Source organism: Lissotriton helveticus, chromosome 4_1, assembly GCF_964261635.1.
Source record: "Lissotriton helveticus chromosome 4_1, aLisHel1.1, whole genome shotgun sequence".
NCBI lineage: Eukaryota > Metazoa > Chordata > Amphibia > Caudata > Salamandridae > Lissotriton > Lissotriton helveticus.
In genome coordinates, this window is record NC_136063.1 from 2,046,644,168 (window position 1) to 2,046,667,638 (window position 23,471).

Sequence of the window (23,471 nt, forward strand, 5' to 3'; positions counted from 1 at the left end):
GATAAAACTAACGCAAGACACTAGAGTAACTCAGTCGTGCTTTTTCACACAGAGCCCCTTTTTCCCCATAATACTCCAAAGACGTCTGGAGTGGGTGAAAGGTCATATCCGCCAAACTTCGTAGGAGGAGACTCCTATGTATGGTTCTTGGTTTATTCAACGTTGACGGATACACTGTTCCAAAAATATTGTGCATCTAATCTTTGTTTCCATAAAAAACCTGATCTGCAAATAAACAAAATCTTCCTGACAGTAAAATGTCAGACAGTGAAGTAGAAAGGGAGACAGCTAGAGTAGCAGCTCAACTCCTAGCAGATGACAATAGTCTCCTACAGCAAGACCCGGAGGCAATACTCATCCCGGTCAACATAAGGAAAACTATAACTTTAAAACTTATAGAAAATGGGCTGACACCTAGAGGTGGTACAGTAATATTCGTAATTGAGGCACACTAATATCGGCAGACAGAGGTATTCTATTCATGGATTAACTTTCCTGCAGCAAACGCTGTAACAAAGGACTTCCACTATTACAAAATAGAGGAACCTCCGAATGAGTATACTCCTTTCGAGGAGGTGGAAATACCACTCAAATTCCAAGAGCACCTGCTCTTATTTAATGGCGCCCTAAAACATAATAATCACATCACCAGGCTCGGTCCACTAGGTAGACCAGGAGCAACGTGGCCGGTACTAGCCGGATACACACCACATCCAGACATTGAAGAAATGCCTGCAGCAGATCTTTTAGCACAGCTAAAACAATTAATAAAAATACATAGACAATTAGTCCAATATGTAATGCGGACTTCAACAGTCCAACCAGCAATTAAAATTCCACAGCTGACCCCTCATCAGGGGAACACAAATAAAATTACACCACAGAACATACAGTCCTGTCTAGGTAAAGTACCCACAAAACGGGAACAAATTCCATTCTGGTTAGCACAAAAAATCACTCAAATTGAGGCGGTGTTTCCAGATACCACCCCTGTTGAGAAACACAGGATTCTGACTATCTGTCTTCCAATGGGAATCGCACCACATGTGGAGGACTGTGACACTTGGGGAACAGTCTTTGCTTCCATTTACACAAAAACACATGGTGTACCATCCATGTCAGTAATACCAGATGTGCTAAAACAAATTCAAGATGAATACGGTCCAGAACCCGCTTTAACTCTCGGTATGAAATTACTGAAAGACTTCAAGCAGGTCTCGGCAATATTATTAGCCAACATAAAGGGAGAAGCAGCAAATGTGGCGATCCGCCAGAGGTTAAAAGAGACAAATATAGCAGACCAACCATCTGAAATTGCCAGAATTATAGAAAAATCCTATGAAGAACTAGGAAGAGATAGTTTGGGTGGAATACCGGTGAAACCCGAACTAATTGAAAGTCCTGAAAAGGTATTTATTAAAAATAATCTGAACACTCAAAAAAAGAGCTGGGATGGAAATAAACAATCCAATCCTAAAGGAAAAAGATTCCAGTCCATAGGAAGGTCTCCTCGGCGAAGAGAAAGATCTCCTGACCAAGGACGCAAGTCTCCCAAAAGAGAGGCCTCTGTGAAAAGATACAACCTTAGAAATAGGGATAATATAAAAAAACCTGATAAATATCAAGATATTGATACACGTCCCTCTCAATCTTTTCAGACTTCCTCGAAGAAATCGGAAAGAAGAGGACGATCAGAACACAGGGAAGAGCACGTCAAGTCCAAAGACAAGGAACCTGCTCATCAAAATAAAAAATTACAATTTCCAAAGAAGAAGGTAGCCAGTATTAAAGTAATAAATCATGCCGAGAATACTGAGGACACAGCTGAAAAACGGAGAATGGGCCCAGACAATGCTAGACAGCGCAGCAGAAGTGAGCATAGCTCGCAAAGTCCTTATGAATCATCTGGAGACAGTGGACACGAATGAATACATTCAAGTGGAAACTGCAGATACCAGAGTTAGCAAACCTCATAAAATATATGAAATAACATTGCGTATAGAGGGGGATAAGACTAGAAAAATAAGGGGTCTATTTTGGGATAATCTCTCCAAGGGCTATGACATCCTTCTAGCTGAACGAGACTGGCCACCCGAGTTTGTCAGGGAGTGCCCACATGGCGAAGAAATAATTATGCCTGCCTTCTCAAATCATATTCCAATTCATAAAAAATATACACTTGCAAGAAAGTGGGCAGTAGCTCAAGCACCTGCCTTATATAAAAATCATGTGGGATGGGATGAGGACTCTCCTCCTCACAAAATCCAGTTAAAATCGCAACCTACTGCACAGAGGCAGTACCCAATTAAGCAAGAAGCTAAAAAACAGGTAAAAGAGATCCTAGATCAACTTGAATACCAGGGGGTGATTGAAACTTGCACCTCACAAATGAATAATCCTTTGTTTCCTGTCTCCAAACCAGACAATTCATATCGTCTTGTTTTGGATTACAGACATCTTAACTCATGTTGCAAAACCTTTGCAGTACAAAACTCACATAGTGCTGCACTAATGAATAACATAGTGCGCAAAAAGTACAAAACAACGTTAGACATCTCTAATGGATTCTTTTGTAAAAATATAGCACCAGAGAGCAGATATTTGACGGCGTTCTCAGTAAATGGTTCGCAAAAAAAATTCTGTCGTTTACCCCAGGGGCACAAGAACAGCCCAGGGTTATTCTCAGCGAGAGTAACAGAGTTACTACAAACATATGATGACGAGGCATTATCTTATGTCGACGACATCTATCTAACAGATGATGACTTGGATACTCACTTGAAGCGAGTGAACACCATAATACTTGGGTTCGCAGCAGAGGGTTACAAATTCAACTTTAAAAAGTCAAGAATTGCCCATCTAACAGTCCTATTTTTAGGATATGAACTATCAAGTGAAGGCAAAAGCCTGGCTGACAATTTCCTAGAGAAATGTGCTGTAATCCAAGCACCTAAAACATTAAAAAACTTACAATCAATTCTAGGCTTCCTGAATTTCGGAAGAACTTACATTATAAATTATGCAGAGAGAGTTAAACCTCTCTATGATCTAATAAAACCAGATTTTAAAAGAATCAACTGGACTCAAAAACACACAGAAATTTTGAGATCTTTACAAACAGACATGTTAGTTAAAACAAAATTACAAACACGTGATAACACACGCAACCTTGTGATTCGAGTCATCCCAGGAAGATGCGGATTCACATACCTGACCTCTAATGAGGGAGAAAAGGTACCAATTGCATACAAATCACACTTGTACACAGAAGCTGAAAAGAAGTTCAGTGTTAAAGAAAACATTGTTCATGCAGTCCAAACGGCTATAGCAAGAGAAAAAGACAAAGCTGACGGTAGACGTATCACAGTCAGAACAGCAGAATCAGCCTTTGAGGCATTAACAACCCCATGTAATTTACCAACCACAGCATTGAATCCAGAGTGGATACAATGGGTAAACTCAATTACTACAGAGAAATCCTGGGTGCCAAGAGGGATTATCTGGCTAGGAGGATAGAGGCATCTGCGAACTCCTGTAAGGAGATCTTTAATATTGTGAAGGAGTTTACGACCCCCAGCTCCCATCCGCCCCCACTAGCTTCATCGGATGCATGGGCGTGTGATCTTGCTGGTTTCTTCACAAATAAGGTCAAGGCGATTCAGGCCACCTTCGTGGAGGGACCGGATGGAAGTAGCGTCATGAGGGCGGACTGTGGACTTCCGCATATACCTGCGGCGGTGCTGTCCGATTTCCCTGCTGTTTCCAGCGATGTGTCTTGGACGCTGCTGGCCAATCTTAAATCTGGCTCGCCACTTGACCCCTGCCCTGCCAAATTCCTGGCCGGGATGGCGGCAGTGGTGAATCCACTGGTCAACCCCATCCTCAATGCTTCCCTGAGGGAGGGGAGGGTCCCTAGTTCTTGGAAAAGAGCGATGGTGATCCCCCTCCTAAAAAAAACGGGTCTCGACGCCGAGGCTTTGGCCACTTACAGGCCAATCTCGCTTCTTCCGGCGCTAGCGAAGATAACGGAAAAACACGCCCACGGTGTCCTGTCGAGCTTTCTGGAAGCTAACAATCTGCTCCATATATCCCAATCTGGTTTCCGTCCTAATTTTAGCACGGAAACGGCTCTGTTGGAGGTGACTGAGATCATCAGGGAGACCTTGGATGTCGGCGGCAGGGCCATGTTAGTCATGTTAGACCTATCGGCGGCTTTCGACACCGTCCCCCATAAGGCGCTTTTAGCTAGGCTTTATGACATCGGCCTTAGGGGGACGGTGCTCAGGTGGTTTACTTCTTTCCTTGAAGGCCGCCGCCAGACGGTCTGGGTTTCCCAGAGCTCCGCCGAGATGCCGCCATTGGGAGTCGGGGTTCCACAGGGTTCTGTGTTGAGCCCCACGTTGTTTAACATCTTTATGTCCCCTTTGGCGGCCTTGGTGGAGGCATACGGGGCCCAGATTGTCTCTTATGCCGACGACACGCAACTCCTCTTCACATGCGGGAAAGATCAAGAGTTTGATGGAGAGAGAATTCGGGACTGTCTTGCATTGGTCTTCGACTGGTTCCAGCGGAACAGTCTGAGGGCCAACTCAGGCAAGTCTGAGGTTCTATTCTTTGGCTGCGTTGCCGATCCGGAGTGGCAACAATGGTGGCCGTCCGACATGTGCCCTCCGGCACAGTCCTCCTTGGTGGCCAAAAATTTGGGCGTCAAACTAGACAACCAGCTGTCGCTGCGAATTCATATTCTCGGCCTGGCTGGCACCTGCTACGGAATCCTGAAAATGCTCCGTAAATTTCTGCCTCTGCTGTCTGAGGAGCACAGGAGGATTACTGTGCAGGCTCTTGTCGGCTCAAGGCTTGACTATGCCAATGCCCTCTTTCTTGGCCTCCCTGACTACCTGGTTCAGCGCCTTCAGGTGGTGCAGAACTCTGCCGCCCGGGCTATTTTTGGCCTACGCAGACGAGCTCGAGCTTCCGGGCTGCTTCAGACGCTTCACTGGCTCCCTATCAGGAAGCGGATCCAGTTCAAATCCCTGACTCTGATGCATAAAGCCCTGTATGGATCAGGGGCGGGATATCTGCGGCGGAGACTGGTCTTCTATCGTCCAGTCCGCTCCCTGCGTTCGGAATCCCGCTTTAAAGCGGTGGTCCCGCGGGTGAGGAAGGCCCGCGTGGGAGGGCGGTCTTTCAGCTGCAGAGCTCCCCAGCTTTGGAATCTGCTTCCTCTTTCGCTCCGCAGCACTGCCAATTTGCTGCAGTTCAGGAAGAGCCTGAAGACCTGGCTTTTTAATCTTTAGTCTGTTTTACTGTTTACTGCTTTTATTGTTTTCCTCTGTTGTCTCTTGTCTTATTTTAGCTGTGTTGTGTTATTTCTACTCTGAGTTGCAGGTGGAAAGCGTCGGGACACTCATATCGAGTAGCCGTACGCTATATAAAAAGTTACATAACATAACATAACAAAGTATACTACTATTTTGATCCAGAATTGAAAGAATTAAAATATCTAGATTATGAAAAAACATACCCTCTGCCAATCGACATTCTGCCCTTACGACAGTACGCCTGTATAATTTATACAGACGGCCATGCTCAACCCTCAGTTTGGGGAGAACAAGCATACAACCCCACATGTGAAGTTACAAAAGAAGTGTGGCGCGGAGGTAAACTAAGACCTCTATTGACAAAAACACACTCAGTGGAGAATAATTCAGAACAACAAACTGAAATTATAGCGTTAAAAATGGCGCTAGATAATGCCGATCGCGAATTCCCGACACTTATAGTGTGCGATTCGCATTACTGCGTCAAATCATACAATAACGATTTACAGAAATGGATTCAGAATGGTTACAAAGATGACACAGGTGCCACAATAAAGCAGAAAGCGCTTTGGGAACAAGTAGTTCTTTTAAAGAAAGAACTACCAAAAACTCACGTGATACATTCAGTGAGTCATCGGCGTGATGGCGTTCACGTTGCAGGGAATTCATTGGCTAAGACAGCCACAGCGGTTGCAACTAAATCGGCTTCCGTAGCTACAAAAAAGCGTACAGTAAAATACATTGACGGTGAAACAGTGCTGGCGGTGAGAACATCATCAAAAGGCGACTGCTCAGCGCTACCGATCAATTACCCACTCAACTATACATACATAATCGATGCAAACTCCGTCCCTTTTGCTCAAATCCCTGGAGTGGGGGACAGAGTAATTCCAAACATGGACAGGAGAGGCTTATTAATCGCAGACGCACATATGGGCGAGGGTCTTAGACACCTCAAGCTAAAAGATTCCCTAGAAGAATTACAATCAGTGTACTGGTGGCCAGGCATGAGTCTGCATCATCACATTTTTGCAAAAAACTGCCCAGACTGTAACAGAGATCGCAGTGGCGAGCGAGGAGGACTATTGCCATGGCATTTCGCTCCAGATAAACAACAACAATAAGAAAGTACCCATCATGAAAAAAAGCGTCATATTAACATAAAAAGACTAATTTTCACTTATAATGTAGACCCCAGCGCTCGGCTGACGTCTGGACTGTTATAAAAAGATTTGCGAGTCTATAATGGCATATACGCTAGGAGCATGCTACGTTTTGACTAATATTTTCCCTTTAGCCCTCAAGCTTATGGGGAAGCATGGCCAAATGAGCATTGCATAGCGGGACTCTTCTCACTTCCTTCCTGAGGGATACGGGATGGTGTAAAGAAAAAACCAAGGCATAAAGCTATCTATAACGGAAAAGGTATTAGGTTCGGGAGCTGGGTGGGTCAAACATTTAATAAGTGTCCAACGTAGTCTAAATAACCTGCCAAGAAATTCTCTGAAAGGATTCAGTCCGTACGAACTATTGTTCGGGACCAGAATGATGATCCAAGATCTTGATAGTCAGACTTCAGTGGTTAAAGATAAATGCTTTGATATCAAAGATCGTTTGGCTATTTTACAGGACTTAAATGAAACAAGGAAAGACCTGAGCAACATAAAGTTGAAACAGCAGCCAACAACCACTGAAGAGAAACCACCTGTCCCAGCAAGGCCTGTCTGGATTCCAAAAGTCGGGGATCTAGTCAGAGAAAAGATCGCGGTAAAGAAGGAATTTGGGCCTTCTTACAGAAAAGCAGTTCCTGTCTTGTCTGTCAACGGGACAAGATCAGTAGTACTACCGCCCCTTGCTGGTAAAAAGGAGAACCGAGTTGTATCCATCGACCTGGTAAAACCACAATCATGTGGCCGATAACAAACAGTAGGCCAAGTGGACTCCCAAGAAGTAGTAGAACACCAAAGTTTGCTACGAATACAGAGGTTCAAACTGAGAGACTAATCACATTCGAAAACTCTACAGTAAATCAACAAGGACTATGCAACAAAGCAATGGAACTTAAACCTCTTAAAACCCAAATAAAAACATTTAGCCAAGACACACCGATCTACAATGAAGTAACAAATGACTATGCTGATGAAACAAAGCAAACTCCAAAAGCAAAAAGTAATCCAGAAGCAATTGGAACAATTGACAGAACAGCATCCGGCTACTTCATCAACTTCGATGATTTCTCTGAAGATCTGAGTGAATCTGAGAAACAGCCATCAACAAAAACTTTTAAAGATAGAGCTAAGGAACTTTTTCAACAACTAAAAGAAACCTATCTGATTTCTCCATGGATTGAAATTTGGGTGGCATTAGGTGCATTTATCCTCATACTTTGGCTCATCATGGTACTATGCTTGGGACATTTCATTGAGGGAAAATATGCAACAATGGACACAGCAAGCCAGAAAATCAACTTGGTCCTTAAACCACACACATCTTCACACGTCGAGAAAAGAGAACTTTCTTCAGTCAACTTCACAGCCAACCCTATACCCGGCAGGGTAGCATGGGACAATACTGATTATGAAATCTATGGTCCGGTTGAAATCCTGAAGTATCCACACCAATTCAAGATCTCATTGAGTGACTTTGTAAAACCAAGCACATTTGCTGATGATTGGGACTTTGAAAGTATTAATGATAGGATGTCTGACCTAGTGATGTCTGCTAAATTTACAGAACATGATTATTTGCAGGGTTCGTCTAATTATGATCAGATGTTCTGCTACAACCACTATGGTAACCATTATCTACATAAATCTGCACAACCTAGAAATGCTTTAAATTATAACCAATGGGAACATTGTGCTACTCCTCCAAAAGGTAGCTCGAAAATATTTTATGATAAATATTCATACTTTTCAGGGTTTAACACAAGTAAAGCAGAAACATTTTATTTCAAATTGTCAAATAAGACAGGTATGAAGACCATGCTTACAAACACAAAATTGATATATTCAGATTCATTTTTTGAGCAAATGAATACATTTGGTTTTGATTTCTGGAACAATAATATTGAAGCAAAAACTATTTGGGGTACAAGAGATTGGCAAGTACAAGGTATAGAATCATTGTTTAGAGCCTGCATGATCCCAGAACAAATTATATTTTTGAATGACACTATTCAACAAACTACCTGTCTTGGCTTAGCCAAAATCAAAGATTTAAACAAACCGTCTATTCCAAAGCCAACAGTGAACAGTAATAGCTCTATAGATGTTGAGATAGACGTAAACCATATATTAAACCAAAACAGAACACATCCTGAATGGAAACAATGGTTGATCTGGCCCACAGATACAAATAACTGTCAAGACAGATTCCTGAACAAAATACAGGGGTTCCCATTGACCAGGCCAGACCCTAGATATTCCCAAAGACAACATCCAGGGATAGTAACCACCTACAGTGTGGGCAAGCTCTGCCTTCAATGGCTACAAACATCCACACTGGCAGAAATTAAGCAACACCTAACTTTACTTACAGAAGGTGCTGACTTGCGTGATTTCATTAAGGGACCACGCAAACAGCGTCAAAAACGTTTCATAGCGGCCTCTATATATGCAGCATATAACGAAGCCTGGAAAGAAGCTCAAATTGAGACAGCAGAGAAAATACGGGAAATTGACCGTATTAAATTGGAAAAATCACTTTCTGTGGTGGACAATGGGTTAATGACTCTGTCCTCCAGAATATATTCTCTGGACAGCATTGTGTCTTCAGCAATCGATATAATATCGCAAGACTTACTGATGTTACAACACGGTCAGTCGCAATTGCGTTCTATTGTACAGCTTGGCTGGACGTTACAAAATCTGCGTTCTGGCTATGTGCCTTGGCGTTTAATCAACACAACGTCATTATTTAATATCTTTAACCTTACTGATAAACAAATCAGTATGGCACAAAAGGGTGCTGATTATACAATCCTGAGCATTGAGAAACTCGAGAGATTGCCATTGACAATGTCAGAACGACCTGTCATTGAATGGATAATACATGGGATAATTAATATTCCGATATCAACTTTCAGGTTTCAATACTGCCAAAAATATATACAGGCAGGCCAGTATGAAAGGTTAGGTAAAGGGTACATTAAGTCAACATGGAACTTGCCCTATACACACGCATGTGTCAGTAATAAAGGCCAGAAAGTGTTTCTTAGTGGCAATAATTGTGCAAGGTCACTAAGCGGTACACTTCTGTGTCAGGGTATTAGTTTGCATGGAGCCTGTGAAGGGACTTCAAATAACCTTTCATGTTACCAGCTAGGCACACCTGCAACACAAATAGAACCATTCTTTAGGAGGCTCTCGAACGGGAGTTACATTCTAATAGTAGATCGCAGATGTTGTAGTTTGCTGCCCGGAAAACCTTATCTCATAACTGTGACTAAGAAGGTCATGTGCTGTGAACGAGTATTGTTCCCTAACGATTCTCCAGACAGGGAGGCAAGTTTATGGCCCAGCTTGAAAATTGCTTCTATTCGAATGGATACTTTAAGCAGAATGAAGACAGTGCTCCTACAGACGCCGACCAGGCTAACGTCATCAAAAGAAACGTATGATCTCCAAGTTGCAAGGACAACGGCAGAGATTCATTCATTGTTATCAACTAATTCCCCCATACATTTCGCAGAAATACTGAACGAAATCTTCAATATTTCTGATACCAGTGGTGTCTCAAGTGTATTTAAGACAGTGTTTTCAGGAGCTTTAACACCATTCAAAGCCATCCTGGGTATTTTTCCTGATTTTGTCCATTCCATTTTTGGCGGACTTCCTCTCCTATTGGGACTAGTGGCAGGCATCCTATTTTTGATCCTGTTGCTTCGCAATGGCAAACCGTGTCACAGACAAGACACCAGCGACGATGGAAGAAACGGTACTAGCCATGCGCTACAGGGACCGCATAACTAAAGTCCTTGGACTAGCCCGGCTGAGAGACCTCAACATGACTTGGTTTCTTTCATTTAGACCCTTGTGGCAACGTTGTGTTATGCCTGTATTAAGGTGCTTGCTATGCGGCGAAGAATGCGTGTTGGACACCTGTCTGACACTACAATCGGATGTGCCAATGGACGCAGAAACATTGTTGGGTCCGGTAACGGCTCATGCATTGTGCTGTCCCCAGCGGCTACCAATCCTGATGACGGCATTCGTGGAGGCTTCACCACTACGATTAAGGGGTAGTGAAGTACAAGATGAAAGCAGCATCGATCAGGTACGACCTTCTGTCAGCTATGCTGGTCATAACATCAATGAAGGCAATCATGCTCAAGAATGCATGGTAACAACTTTTTCCGAGTTAGTGGAACTTTCGCAAGAAACTGTTGACAGTTTTTTCAACAGTCTAAATGATATGATGTTTTCACCCGAGCAGAAAGAATGACTTTGAGCAATCTAGCACATGGCGTTCCTCACATCCTGAATTTGGCCTTCAAACTTTAAAAAGCGATATGGGAAGTTTTTCTCATCAGTTTTTCAGACAGCGGGGACAATTTTTTTTTCCAATCCAAAATATTTACACATTTTTGGGACACTTATCTTCTGCTTAAGGTAGAACTATTCTTAGAGAACTAAATTTCTCTTATTAGATACTCTAGAGACTTTAGCTACCCTCTAGCATGTTCATAAGTATTTTATGCTTTGTGATGGAATGGTCTCGCAATTTTTCTTCTGTATTAAGAGCCATTTCATGTGTAAATTTCGCGTTTTCATTTATGCTGATTTAGAAATATGCGTAACAGATTTTTCATTGCTTGAGTGCATATAGTAACTATTCGCATCTTTTTCGTGTATTTCACATTTCCAGTTTTCGAAATACATGATTGTATTTTGGGGTGGTACGGTATACACATACACTACTAGTTTTTTTACAATGCCTAGATTTGTAAATATGGACATAGATTACGTGGAGTGGGTGTGATGTATTTCCTATGGGTACTGTATCGATCCCCCTATTCCTGACCCTTGTCTGGTTAATAAGTAACTAGCAGCCATTCAACGGCGCAAAAACCCGTTATCTGATTAAGCCACACCACGGCACAGAAGCGCGTTATCTGATTAAGTCATAACGCATGCCATCTAATTAGGCAAGCGATATTCCTTCAGCCCCCTGATAGGCATACGGAGTTCTCAAAACAAATCAAACCTACAGCAACCTGGTAAATCCCCGCAGCCATTGTTTTGATTTCACCGAGAACTTCAGTAAAGAATGTGCTAACGATCAGTTCGTATGACATCCTTATTGACGTATTTATGTCCATCCTTACGTCAATCTCGGCACCTTTCAGGTATAAATATTACCGACATTGCCTTAAGCAAACACACGCGGTGGTGACGATATTGGAGCAGCGAGACTTGCCGAGGAGCCCAGCTGAGAGCGAAGCCCACAGACGCTGCCCCTCCTTCCTGACGCGCTGAGAGAGAGACGCTGCTTTTCTCCTGCCGAGAAATCCAGCTCCGGCGCTTCCAAGCAGCCCTCGCAGGCAGCTGGAATATCAAGACCTGGGATAAGAGATACCAGCCCTCAAACCTTCTAGATCCCAGGTACAGAACTGAATAACCCCTTGCAGAGAATTCTTGAGTCAGTCCCTTGGCAAAACAAACTTAACTTAAACTGCTACTTATCTACTCCCGCCCACGTATTAGGCTTAGGTCAGGTACACTGGGGTAGGCGTGGTTAGAAGCACCAGTTGAGTACGATTAGTCAATGTATGTATGTATGTATGTATATATTTTATCCATTTTAAATATCATATGGCTTAGAAACCATATCAATGCTTTTACAGTATTATTTTATAATTCTGTCTTTACTGTATGCACTTAACTTAACTATAAGTATTGCAATAATAGCGATCCATTTCTCTTGTACGAGAAAAGAGACTGATCAATAAATAACATCTTTTATTGAACACGCCCATCTCTTCCTTTCTCTACAATCTGGTGAAACTAAGAATGCACTGAACTGACTGAGTAAAATAAGTTGTCTTTTGTTTTCACACGACTCTAGAGATACACTCTTGATTAGGGGAGAGCAAAGTTGTCATGTTCTATGGTTGTCAGAAACTAAATCCCTTCTTGTCTATCCAGGGAGGTTCAGATCCTCCTTGCCTATTCGAGAAAGTTTCTAGTGAATTCTGAGCTAGCTGGCAAACACAAAACTTTAAGTCTAATATCGTCGGTAGAAGACCTAGTTAACCTCTGCCCTAGGTCTATACTATTGAAGATATTATTCCAATGCGCAGAGCCTATTGGGATAATAGGAACTACACTACACTGGAAGGGGGAGGAGTTCAACGGGGAGAAGATCAACAAGTGCCTATAAGAAACCTTTGCTTGGTTTAAACATAACCATCTGAAATGTAATGTAAATCATTTTCTCTCCCCCCCCCCCATGAACGTCTGGGAACAATGGTGGCCCCAAGACATGTCTCCTCCCCAGGCCGCGGTCAGGACTGTAAAGTACTTGGGAGTAAAAATGGATGATGTATTATCTATGGTATCACAGGTGCAGTCTGTAGCTGGAACCTGTTTTGGTCTCCTGAAGATGCTTCGGAGGTTCCTATTTCTTTTACAGACTGAGCATGGAAAAATGGTTATTCAGGCTCTTATCTCAATGCTGGATTATGGCAACATCCTCTACTTGGGCCTTCCGGAGTTCTTGCTTAACAAACTGCAGGTAATACAGAACACAGCAGCTAGGGCTGTTGTGGGCCTAGAGATCAGACCTCTCGCCATCTCCGAGATCTGCACTGGTTACCGGTGCGGAGTAGGATTCGCTTCAAAGCTCTCGTCCTGGCCTTTAAGGCCCTGCATGGGATAGGAGCTAAATACATCTCTAGATGAGTTTCTTTTTATATACCTGGCAGATCATTAAGATCTGCCCACCAACATCTTATGGTCACCCCTAAACACCTTAGAGCTCGCAAAGGTGGTCGCTTTTTTCAAGTGCAAGTGGCTGGACTTTGGAATAAGCTGCCTCTGCCACTCAGGAAGGTTACGAACTTGCTCGTTTTCAGGAAGCAATTGAAAACCTGGTTGTTTCAACAGACATCATAACCTTTTCAGTCTCTTCTGTTTTTTTTTCTTCTTTCCCTGTTCCCTCTCCGTTTTTTTCCCCTTGCTTGTTGGATTCTTTTCTGTCTCTAAGCACCGGGACACTCTTTTGAGTAGCTGTGCGCTCTAGAAATCCTTTCTAACATAACATAACATGACATGAGGGCCATACGCAGCTCATTTTTCGTCCAATATCTCCAGCTTTCCAAATCTATAAATGTTAGGCCGCAGGGGCTATTTTGTATGGTTGAGAACTCTGGGGTTTTCAAGATACTACAGCTCTTGAGCTAAAAGAAACCAGATTGATGAGGCACTTAAGTAATCTAATAGCCAGTGCCCCACTTTTCCCTCTACGGTTAAAGCATGGTCTTAAGACACATTAATGACATAACTGGGTTAAAACCGTTGTTGTATTGGCAGAAAATATGGGTAGTCCCAGTGGTCATGCCATTTCGTAGTGCCTTAGAAGGTTTTCTGGGGCAGTCTGGGGCCTGTAAAATCACCTGGCTTTGGACTATCAAAGATTGACAGGGTCAGATAAGGTATGAGAATCTCTGGTCTTCCCCTACAGACGCCATCTCAGTCTCAAAGCCAGAGTTAAAAGGTGCCTATTAGCGCTATATAGACAACTTAATTCTACATCCTCTTAGAGCTAGATACCTCATTGCCTCCTTTATGGAGTTCAACATTGATTATTATCTGGAGGAGTTCGTGGATGACATTGAACCCCCATTCCCCCTTGAGAGACTTTATGCATCAAATTTTGCATGGGAGCTTTGCCTACCAGCTTCTTCACAACTAAATGGAAACATGACGCTCATAATTCTGACAGTTTCTACCCTTTCTGTCCCCAAGTGGAGAAAGGGCTAAGAATGTTGTACTTCTCTGTTCAACAAAACCAAGTATTAGGAGGAAGCAGATTTAACAGTCTGCCGTAACTTGGATTTAGAAATTTTAGGACCGCGTATTGAATACTAAGGAGTAACACTAGGCAATGTATCTTATTTGCTGTCCCTCAGTTCTTAATGCAGATGTGGAAGCTTAGGCAGAAAAGTATGCCTATCAGATGCATTGGATTTTATCTTCTGCTGTTATTTTAACATTTTAAATGGCAAGTTTATTCTGGCATTGTTTTAAATTGTCAAAAATTGGATTTTTATGCTATGCAATGTGCTAGATTTGTATGAAAGTCTTTATGAATTAAAAAATTAGCATTCATGGTTTTATTGTTTTATTCATTTCTATGCACTGTTTGAGCATGTTCTTTTATGGCCATTGTGTTCAAAGAAAGACTATGATGTTGGACTACCCGACCATCTGAGATGAGTCGCAACCACAGCCATCACCTTAGGTGAAGACTCAAGGTGCCGATGTCAAACCAAATGGAGGTGCTGCAAATTGGTAATGGGTGGAACCCACCACAAAATGCAGGTACATCTGTTGCGACTGAGGGCTCAGATGTGTAATATGCATTCTACAAGTCGAGAGACACCAAGACACCATCCAGTGCCTTGCTTCCAACACCAACAGGACCTGAGCGAGGGTCAGCATCTTTAATTTCTCCTTCCTGAGGTAGAGGTTCGGGACCCAGAGGTTTAAGATAAGATGCAGACTGCATCCTTCGTATGAACAAGGAAGTATTGTGAATAACATCCTTGCCCTATCTCCGACACTGGTACTAACTCGACTACTTCTTCCAGAGAGATCACAGATACGTCTTGCTACAAAATCGAAAGATGGCCTTCAGACAGGGGAGCCTGTGGCAAGGGTAGAGTATACCCCATTTCTATTACTTGAATGTGACACTGGTCTCAAGTAATTGCCTTCCAGGCTCGTACAAAGGAGTATACCCGACCTCCTACAAGCCTCTGGTGTGCTGTAGAAGCAAACTAGGCCTGCTTTCCACAGAGTGCAGGGGAGGAGACTGAAGACAGGGATCCATGGCTGTATCTCAGGCCTTCTTCTATATTGTTTAAACAGATGTTTTTTAGACTGTTGCACCTGTGTCTCGGTGGACTGGTGTTGGCGAATGCTTAACCCTCTAGAGAAGACTCAAAACGATCTAGCATGTTGGAGAGTTCGCATTATCGCAAAAAATAAATGGCTACCTTCATAAGGTACGTTTGTGAGTGTAAAAATAACAGTTGATAGACAGAATGCAGAACATTGTCATACATTCACCCCAGTACAGAGATCTGGGCCTAAATCCATCATTTTTTTGTACTCCACACCACCCCAGTTTAGACATGGCCATATGCAAATCAGCCTAGACCCTGTGCCTCATGGGAACAGTCCAGCCCGAACTGCCAAGCCACGTCTTTCCTGGACCGGAATCAAGCATCCTAGGACCGGTTTCTGGCTATCAGCCGTCTTCAGCCAGGATAGCTTGACTCCAGTGGTGTGGAGAGCATGGGACTCACGTCTGAGCATACCCATCCCACTCGGGGTGACAAATGCAAAAATAACAGTTGATGGACAGAATGCAGAACAATGTCATACATTCACCCCAGTACAGAGATCTGGGCCTAAATTCATCATTTCTTTTGCACTCCACACCACCCCAGTTCAGACATGGCCATATACGTTTGTGAGTGTGCCTTGCCCATTTGAGGAAAACCCTGATGCGTGAAGCCAAGAATGATGGTGAACTGTACTGAGGACTCCATAGTACAGGTCACAGAGTCTGCAGTGTTGAGATCAAACTGATGAGGCGCAAAGCCTTCTTGGCATCTCAAGAGGACTTTTGAAAAGTGGGATTTAATATCGTTGGTGATCTGGGGATTGACTACGGGATATAGCCCAGCCAAAGTACGAGTATATCTCGCTACCAGGCAAGTGACATTCGAAGATTTTAATGTCATACTTCAGGCGAAGAAATCTCTTATCCCAAGTCTCCAGATGGTTGGATTCCCCGTTTGATGGTGTCATAGAAAAAAGTCCATGACACTTGCCCTGAACAACAAGAGACCTGGATAACTAGGCTCTCTGGGGATGGGTGGGTGGACAAAAAGGGTGAGTTTCCAGGTGCAGGCCAATAGCTCACCACTAGTCTTTTCAGTGCCAGCGCTGAAGTAGGCTTCTACCAAGTCGCTAGGACTGGTTACAAGAAGGCATCATGGTAGGGGAGAAAGGGCTCCGGAGCGCTGTAAGGACATCTACAGTGGGAAGTGGCAAGTCTAACACCTCTGCAGCATCCATCATCACCGGGTAGAAGGCCGTGAATTCTGGGGTTGACGCCCCAATGGGAACTCTGTTTCCACTTCTGGGGAGGTATCCGAGCTGCTGGCTGATAATTTGCCTGCAAATTCATTCAGCCGATCAGAGGCTTCCCCCATCCTATACAAGTTGAGGGGATCAAAATCAGAGCTGAAGAGCTCATTACCTTTTTGGCCATAGGATATCGCTTTATTGCGTTATACCTCTTCCGCTGTCGTTCGTCATCTCTAATGCATTTGTGCTATGGCATTGGTTCAGCGATTGGGGGTAGAGGACAGGGGCCCAAAGCAGCATAGGTGGTACCAAGTCCAGGGTCGGTGATGCCGATGATGGTAGGGGAGGCAGAGTTGTGGCCTCTGAGGCAAAGCGGGCCACAGTGGGAGAGAATCTCTGAGCTGTTGTCAAGAAAGGTTCCTAACAGATGGTGGGCACCAGAGATGTGGCTCCGAAAGGCATCAGTGGAAGAAGCATGAACATGGGCATGCCATGTGGTCCAAAGGTGTGCCAGAGGGGGCATTGCCTGAAGAAAGATACTGAATATAGAGTTCAGAAACGCTGCTGGATCAGACCCCGGTGCCTGAAAATTCCAGTAACTCAGTATAACCGACAGGAAAGGAGGTGGGTGGAAAATCCGACATCACCATTACTAACTGCGGTTCCGGGGATAAAAATCCTGTGGAGTCGGAAGGTGCCTAGGAAACTTACCCCGGGAAGGTTTATCGAGCTTCTTAGGATTCTTCGTTTTACTGGAGGACTGGGCGGAAGGTGACCTCAACAGAACCATTAATAATGTCTTCCTCTCTTTGTTGCAGGACAGAGCCATGGAGAGTTTTACTTCCTGTTCCTTGATTGCTTTGGGGTTCATGCTGAGGCAGGACTTGGAGTTATGATTGGATCCCAAGCACCAAGAAAAACAGAGTGGGGGTTGGTGATGAACTTTTGTCCTTGGCAGACCCAACAACCTGTAAAGCCCGATCCCTTCAGGGGAGACATAACATTACTACTTTCACATTTTTTCCTTGTACCCCAAAAAATTTAATCAGTCTCAGAGAATGAGCTCCGGATCCACGATGATGGTGTGAAAAAAGGGAATGGACGTCCTTGCACTGGGCCGTGCACTATAAGGCTTTGATGACTTCTCCTGAGATCATTTCCAGCATACATATAAAGCCAGGGCACCCTACCAGCATCATAGAGTTTTGAAGCTTCCTGGATCCAGTCTGACGCCTGGGATTAATCAACAGGGGAGTAATCTGTAGGTAGAAGTATCCATCTAGAAAAAGAAACACACTAGACTAAACAAAATAATAGCAAATTCTGTAGTATGCGTGATACCAATTATATGGTATATGCGGTTAGCACAAAATCTCAAGTTAGCCATGCTCCTGGATGGCAAATGACTACCCTCAGTTAAGTTAAATCTTTTGCATATCTAAATTCCCATAGAGACAATGATTGAATTTTGGAGCTTCATTGATTTACTTTACTGTGGTCTGTGCTTCCATATTTTCCCCTCAGCTCACATAAGTATAATTTTGCTTTCTTTTTATGGTAACAGGAAAAAAAGCTTTAAATAAATACTTTCTTAAAATGTCAACATTTTATCGTTTTTCATTTCTCAACAGCTCAGTTACAAATAAAACTAAACAGTGACAGTGGAAAATGTAAAATGTCAGAGAGCCAAATGTCTCTATTTCAGATGCTTTATGGTATGTTCCTTTCAAAATGTCAGACATGCCAATCTCCTTGCGTATGATTTCCTTACAATATAAAAATGAATTAAGTCTAGCCTTTGCTCCATGTCAGGCAACACGGCTGTTGCGACCACATAAAAATAAAATTGGAATTTCCACATTAAGTCAACAAGTTGGAAAATAGTCGATCCGCAACCAGCAATGGAAAATAACACCTGTTAGGGCAAGTTCCCACAACTGAACACTGTACAACAAATACAGTCCTTATTTTTCATCTTTTCCCTTTGTCTTCCTGTAAACCATCTCCCTAAAGCTGGAAAGGATTTTGTTTTCTCTCTTCCGCCGCTCTTCCTGGTTGAAGGATGCCAATGCTCTCTTCTCATCTGCACTGTAAATCTGGTTCTCTTTACGCAGACGTACGGCCTCCATTCGTCGATGTCTAAATGGAAATAAGATTTTTTTTCAAGCAATTACTTAATGATATTCAAATTCCTGAAATATTTACAGAGAACCACTAAGCTCAATGATGGAATAGCCTTACTTGCCTACAAGATGGAATCCCTCACTACCTCTTTCTTAAGACAGCTACATAACCCTAACGGTATAATAAACATGTAAGTGATTACCATTTCTGTGTCATACATTTTAAGGTGAAATTGTATATTTTCAACAGAAGGCTCTGCAAAGAAAATTAAATCAGATTTGAGCCAATTTTAAAGATGCACAAGGTCTACGGTTTATATGCTTTGTTTTATGGATGATGGATGGTAATGTAAAAGGAAAACCATGAATTCTAAAGGGGATTGAAAAAGGCCACATGTACTTGCCTTCTCAGAGATTGTATCTTTCCTACCTAGAAAAACTGATGCACATAAGTTTAGGGAACCACACCAAATTCTGACTGTAGCTCTTTTCAGAGTGTAACTTGCATCATGTAAATTCTGTATGCTTTGGTGTTGGTATCTATTCTAACTAGCCATCTCTTCTTGTGACATAGAACACACGGACCTAAGAATGATAAACTATCCAGTCAAATATTGTAAACTGAATCAGTAAACAATGTGGTATGTTGTTTTGGATGCTTCTTTTTATGCACATTGAGAATTGCGATCCTGTGTGCTAATAAGACGCAATATCTACAGATATGGAAATAGATTGGATCATGGTACACTTTTTTTTACAGCAAGATAAAAGCAACAAAGAATCTGTTCACCACACATCCAGCAATGATGAACAGTTTAGTCCACAATTAACCCACCTGCTACCACTCATTACATAGCCAGAGCACTCAAAAGATGCTATCTCTTCACTGGTTAATCCAATTTCTCCTCTGCGAGGGATACGCTTTCCAGCCTTAACATACTCAGCCATAGCGGCACCTTCACCCGGCAACAAGGCATGGCCATAGCTACAAAAAAAAAAAAAAAAGTTAAAATACATACATTTAGATTTAATCACTGCTTTAAACTTTTATGGATGAGATAGCTTCTTATTAGAGGCCCCCAAACATGGCAAAGTAAAATACTAGGATTGCTGGCATGAAAAATTCAAAATAGCTGCTAGGAAAATAACATGTTAGTCATTTCGTGGAGTTGCTTGATCCCTGGGCTATGCACTAGGTTTGATTTTTAGATAGCTACATTACTGTTATTTCATTTCAAGTGAGTAGCTGTTACTCTCATAATAGCTCACTGTTTAAAGCCAAAGGGTTCCTTTCTACGCTAATTACTGGGACCCTTGAGTTACATTGTTAGGGGTCTGGTAGGGAAAAAGAAACTCACCTGTAACAGTTATGTAGCTTAAGACTGGTGTAGATTCACTTACTGTGCATTATTTCCCCCTTTTGTGATTGTATTTAGAGAGGCCTCACAATTAAAAAATATTTAGGCCTCGATAATTCGGGGAATCTGCATGACTCATGATGTAAACAATGTTAAGGCCACAATCCCCACAACATAACTACTTTCAACAGATCCTATTTTCTCTGATAGTTCAGCACACCCAGTGACAGGACATCATCAAATTGAAAATGAACTGCAAAAAAAAAAGTAAATAGCACTTCTCCACCTAAGCACCTGCTATCCAGAAGAATTCCCCATATTCATCAGGACTTCCCTCACATTCACCATCACTGCCCCAACCCTCCTCCAATTTACTAAACAGCTGAATATACACCTCTTTGTGACTACTACATCCCAATGCACGGACAGTCCACTTTTACTCTTAGAAATGAGCTCTCCCCATCATACATTGATAGCATCTTTCACTTTGACCCTACAATGTGCATTGCTGGCTTCCAGCTAGGCTTGCACTGTACTATATTTTGTCTTCAAATTAATGCTCTTCGCTAGTAATGTTTGGTTACTAAAGAGTAGCATAACTGCATAGCATAACCAATACATCTAAAAAGGGATTCCTTTGCAATTGGCTTCATTACCAAGTGGGCAAACTGGAGGAACAAATCGTTGGTGTCATTCCTATTCTTGTCTGACATTTTAAGTCTAAAAATATTTTTTTGCTGCAGACTGCAGGCTAAGAAAAAGCACTACAAGTCAATAATTTGTTAATGTGAAAGGATTAAATAACTTTTGAGACAAAAGTTAGACGAGTATGAAGCAAGACCTTATTGCACTGTACCTGTAGGTAAGATTGCTCTATGGCCATTTTAATTGCTCTTGGCAAGTGTGGTCACTAATGTGCTCTTTAGTGTCAAACATGTAAGGGAAGAGGTATTCATAGGTTCAAAGGGAGGTTGTATTAACCATCATTGGACTGTATTTAACATTCAAGTTGCAGGATGAGTGCACAGTGGTTGATCAAGTTGTTTTACATTTACCCAAATAGATGCAGACCCTAAAGGCACATCTAATAGATGTTGCACGTAATGAAGGATGTTAGAAGCAAATGGTAGGGAAAACTAAGCCTGATGCCCGTGAGGACGAGGCCCTCATAATGAATGCCCACAATCCCAAATCAGATGGTAACCCGAGCTGCAGGGCTCAATCGGGATTACAACTGTATGCTAACTGTAGGAAGTTGGCTCTTTAATGAAGTGGACCAAATGAAGGTACACTGTGTAAAGCGTACAGGCAACAGTTATTGGTTCACAGAGTTTGTGGTAGTGTGGTCGAGAAGATTAGGCTTATCAGAGGGTAGCGCTAAGCATTTGTTGTACTCAAAGAGGAAACAAATGAGCCACACACAAGAATAAATTAGACCAATTTGGAAAATAAAAAGTCATTTTTATATACATTTTGATACCAATAACTTTGCTATCAAGTACTTTTTTAAATCTGAATTTTTACAGGTAAGTAAATAGTTTGCTTAAATGCCTCTTCACGCAGCAATGCTTCCCTATGGGAGAAAAGGCATATGTTGCACACAATTATTTGCGCTTGGTTTCTGGGGTCTGCTTCATGACTTAGGGTTATAGGGGGCCAGGGTCCAAAGAACCAGTAGTTACTCGTTACCTGCCCTGGGATCTGGGTGCTGGTTAGGTTGGTAGTTTTGAGCGCAATGCCGAAGGAAAGAATAGGAGGCACCTAGAAACAAGCAGCATAGGGTGACTTGGGGACACGTCCGAGAGCTTCCAACTGGGACCTCGACAGGGCACAGCTGGTAATCTGTATCAGAGCTGGGGCGCTCGGTTGCATAGTGGAAAGGATGACTGGGCTCTGTGCGTCCTAGGACCTTGTGATTGTCGGTCTTCACCAGTTGAGGGTGCCAAACCAGGACCACTAGGCACTCTAGAATGAAGTCTCTGCAGTGCTCACGTCCCACAATGGCTTCTCAGAAGAGGATCCAAGAGGGAAGGGTCTAGAATCTTTTTTTTTGTTTTTTTAGTTCACAGCAGTAGGAGGAGGTTTGAGATGAGTACAACGGAGGTGGAGGGGGAAAAGTCAGAGGTAAGAGTTTCGAAAAGCTTGTTTGGGAGATCTGAATAGTAAAAGAGGTATAAGATGATGCGGGGAGGGAAGACCCTAGAAAGGGTTATTTTGGGGATCATAGTAGTGGTATGAGGATTAGGATGAATTAGAGAGGAGGCAGAAGATATATTGATAAAGGTATAGGGTGAGAAATAGGGTAGTGCATTGGAAAGAGTAGTCAAATGAGGTTTGAGAGGAGTCAGAGTTGAGGGAGAGGCTATATTGAGAGAGGTATAAGGTGAGAAATAGGGTAGTGTATTGGATATGCTGAATTAAAAGAATAGTAATAAATATTTAGATACATTAATACATGGAAGATATATATATGCATAGAGAAGGTAGTATATGCAGGTTAAATATGCAGTTAATAAACTCCGGCTTTCAAGTATTGTTGTACTTTAAATTAATTTAGAAGGTTTTTTTTGTAATTCAATAGTGAAGCAATTGTAGACAGTTATGATAAAAGATTTACCTATTTATGAAATCACTTATATACAAGCTAAAAACATAGAATAATGTAACTATCAGTAATATTTACATTTGTTTTGCGGAACTAACAAATATCTATATTTTTAAAAACAATTGTAAACGTTAATATAAAGCATAACACATATATGTACATATCTATAGTCCAAATAAAAGCTTATATACAGAGGGATATGCTGTAGGTTCTGTTTGCGTATGGTGGTTCGGTTGATAAGAGCCAATTCTTGAGTCGTTTTCTGAAGATAAGATGGTTATCCAAGGATCTTATATTGGGGGGTAGAGAGTTGCATAGATTGGCTACTTGAATAGAGAAGGATGTGCCACCCATGTTTTTTTTCCTTGTACATTGGGATTTTGAGGCGAGGTGTCACTCTAGAGCAGACGTTCCTTTGTTGGATGTGTTTGATGATTTTATTCCCGATGAAGAGTGGTCCTGTTCCACATATCGCTTTGTGGGTGATACAAAGCAGCTTGAACGTGGATCTTCTGGCAACGGGGAAAAAATGCAGGGCTTTCAAGGCAGGGGAGATGTGGTCATGTGGCTTTATATGTAAGAGTAGTCTGTCAGCCAAGTTCTGAATCCGTTGTAGTCTTATCATAGTCATTAAAGGTGATCAGTATTAGAGGCTATTGGCGTAATCCACTTTGGACAGAACAAGAGAGACGGTAGCCTGGACTTTGTGAGAAAATCCCAGATGGGGTAAGATTTGTCAC

The 23,471-nt window shown here is 42.4% G+C and overlaps 1 protein-coding gene across 1 annotated transcript in view; it reads right to left on the bottom strand.

The window, feature by feature from the left end:
• Positions 1 to 8,253: 8,253 nt before the first annotated feature.
• NKAP (NFKB activating protein) overlaps positions 8,254 to 23,471 on the bottom strand; it is a 203,620-nt gene continuing 188,402 nt past the window's right edge. Inside the window, exons 8-9 of the mRNA XM_078688728.1 lie at positions 19,604 to 19,753; positions 8,254 to 18,784 (exon numbers count right to left, since the gene is read on the bottom strand). Coding sequence (XP_078544854.1) covers positions 18,610 to 18,784; positions 19,604 to 19,753 — 325 coding nt within the window. The 3' untranslated portion in view covers positions 8,254 to 18,609. The remainder of the gene's footprint in view (positions 18,785 to 19,603; positions 19,754 to 23,471) is intronic.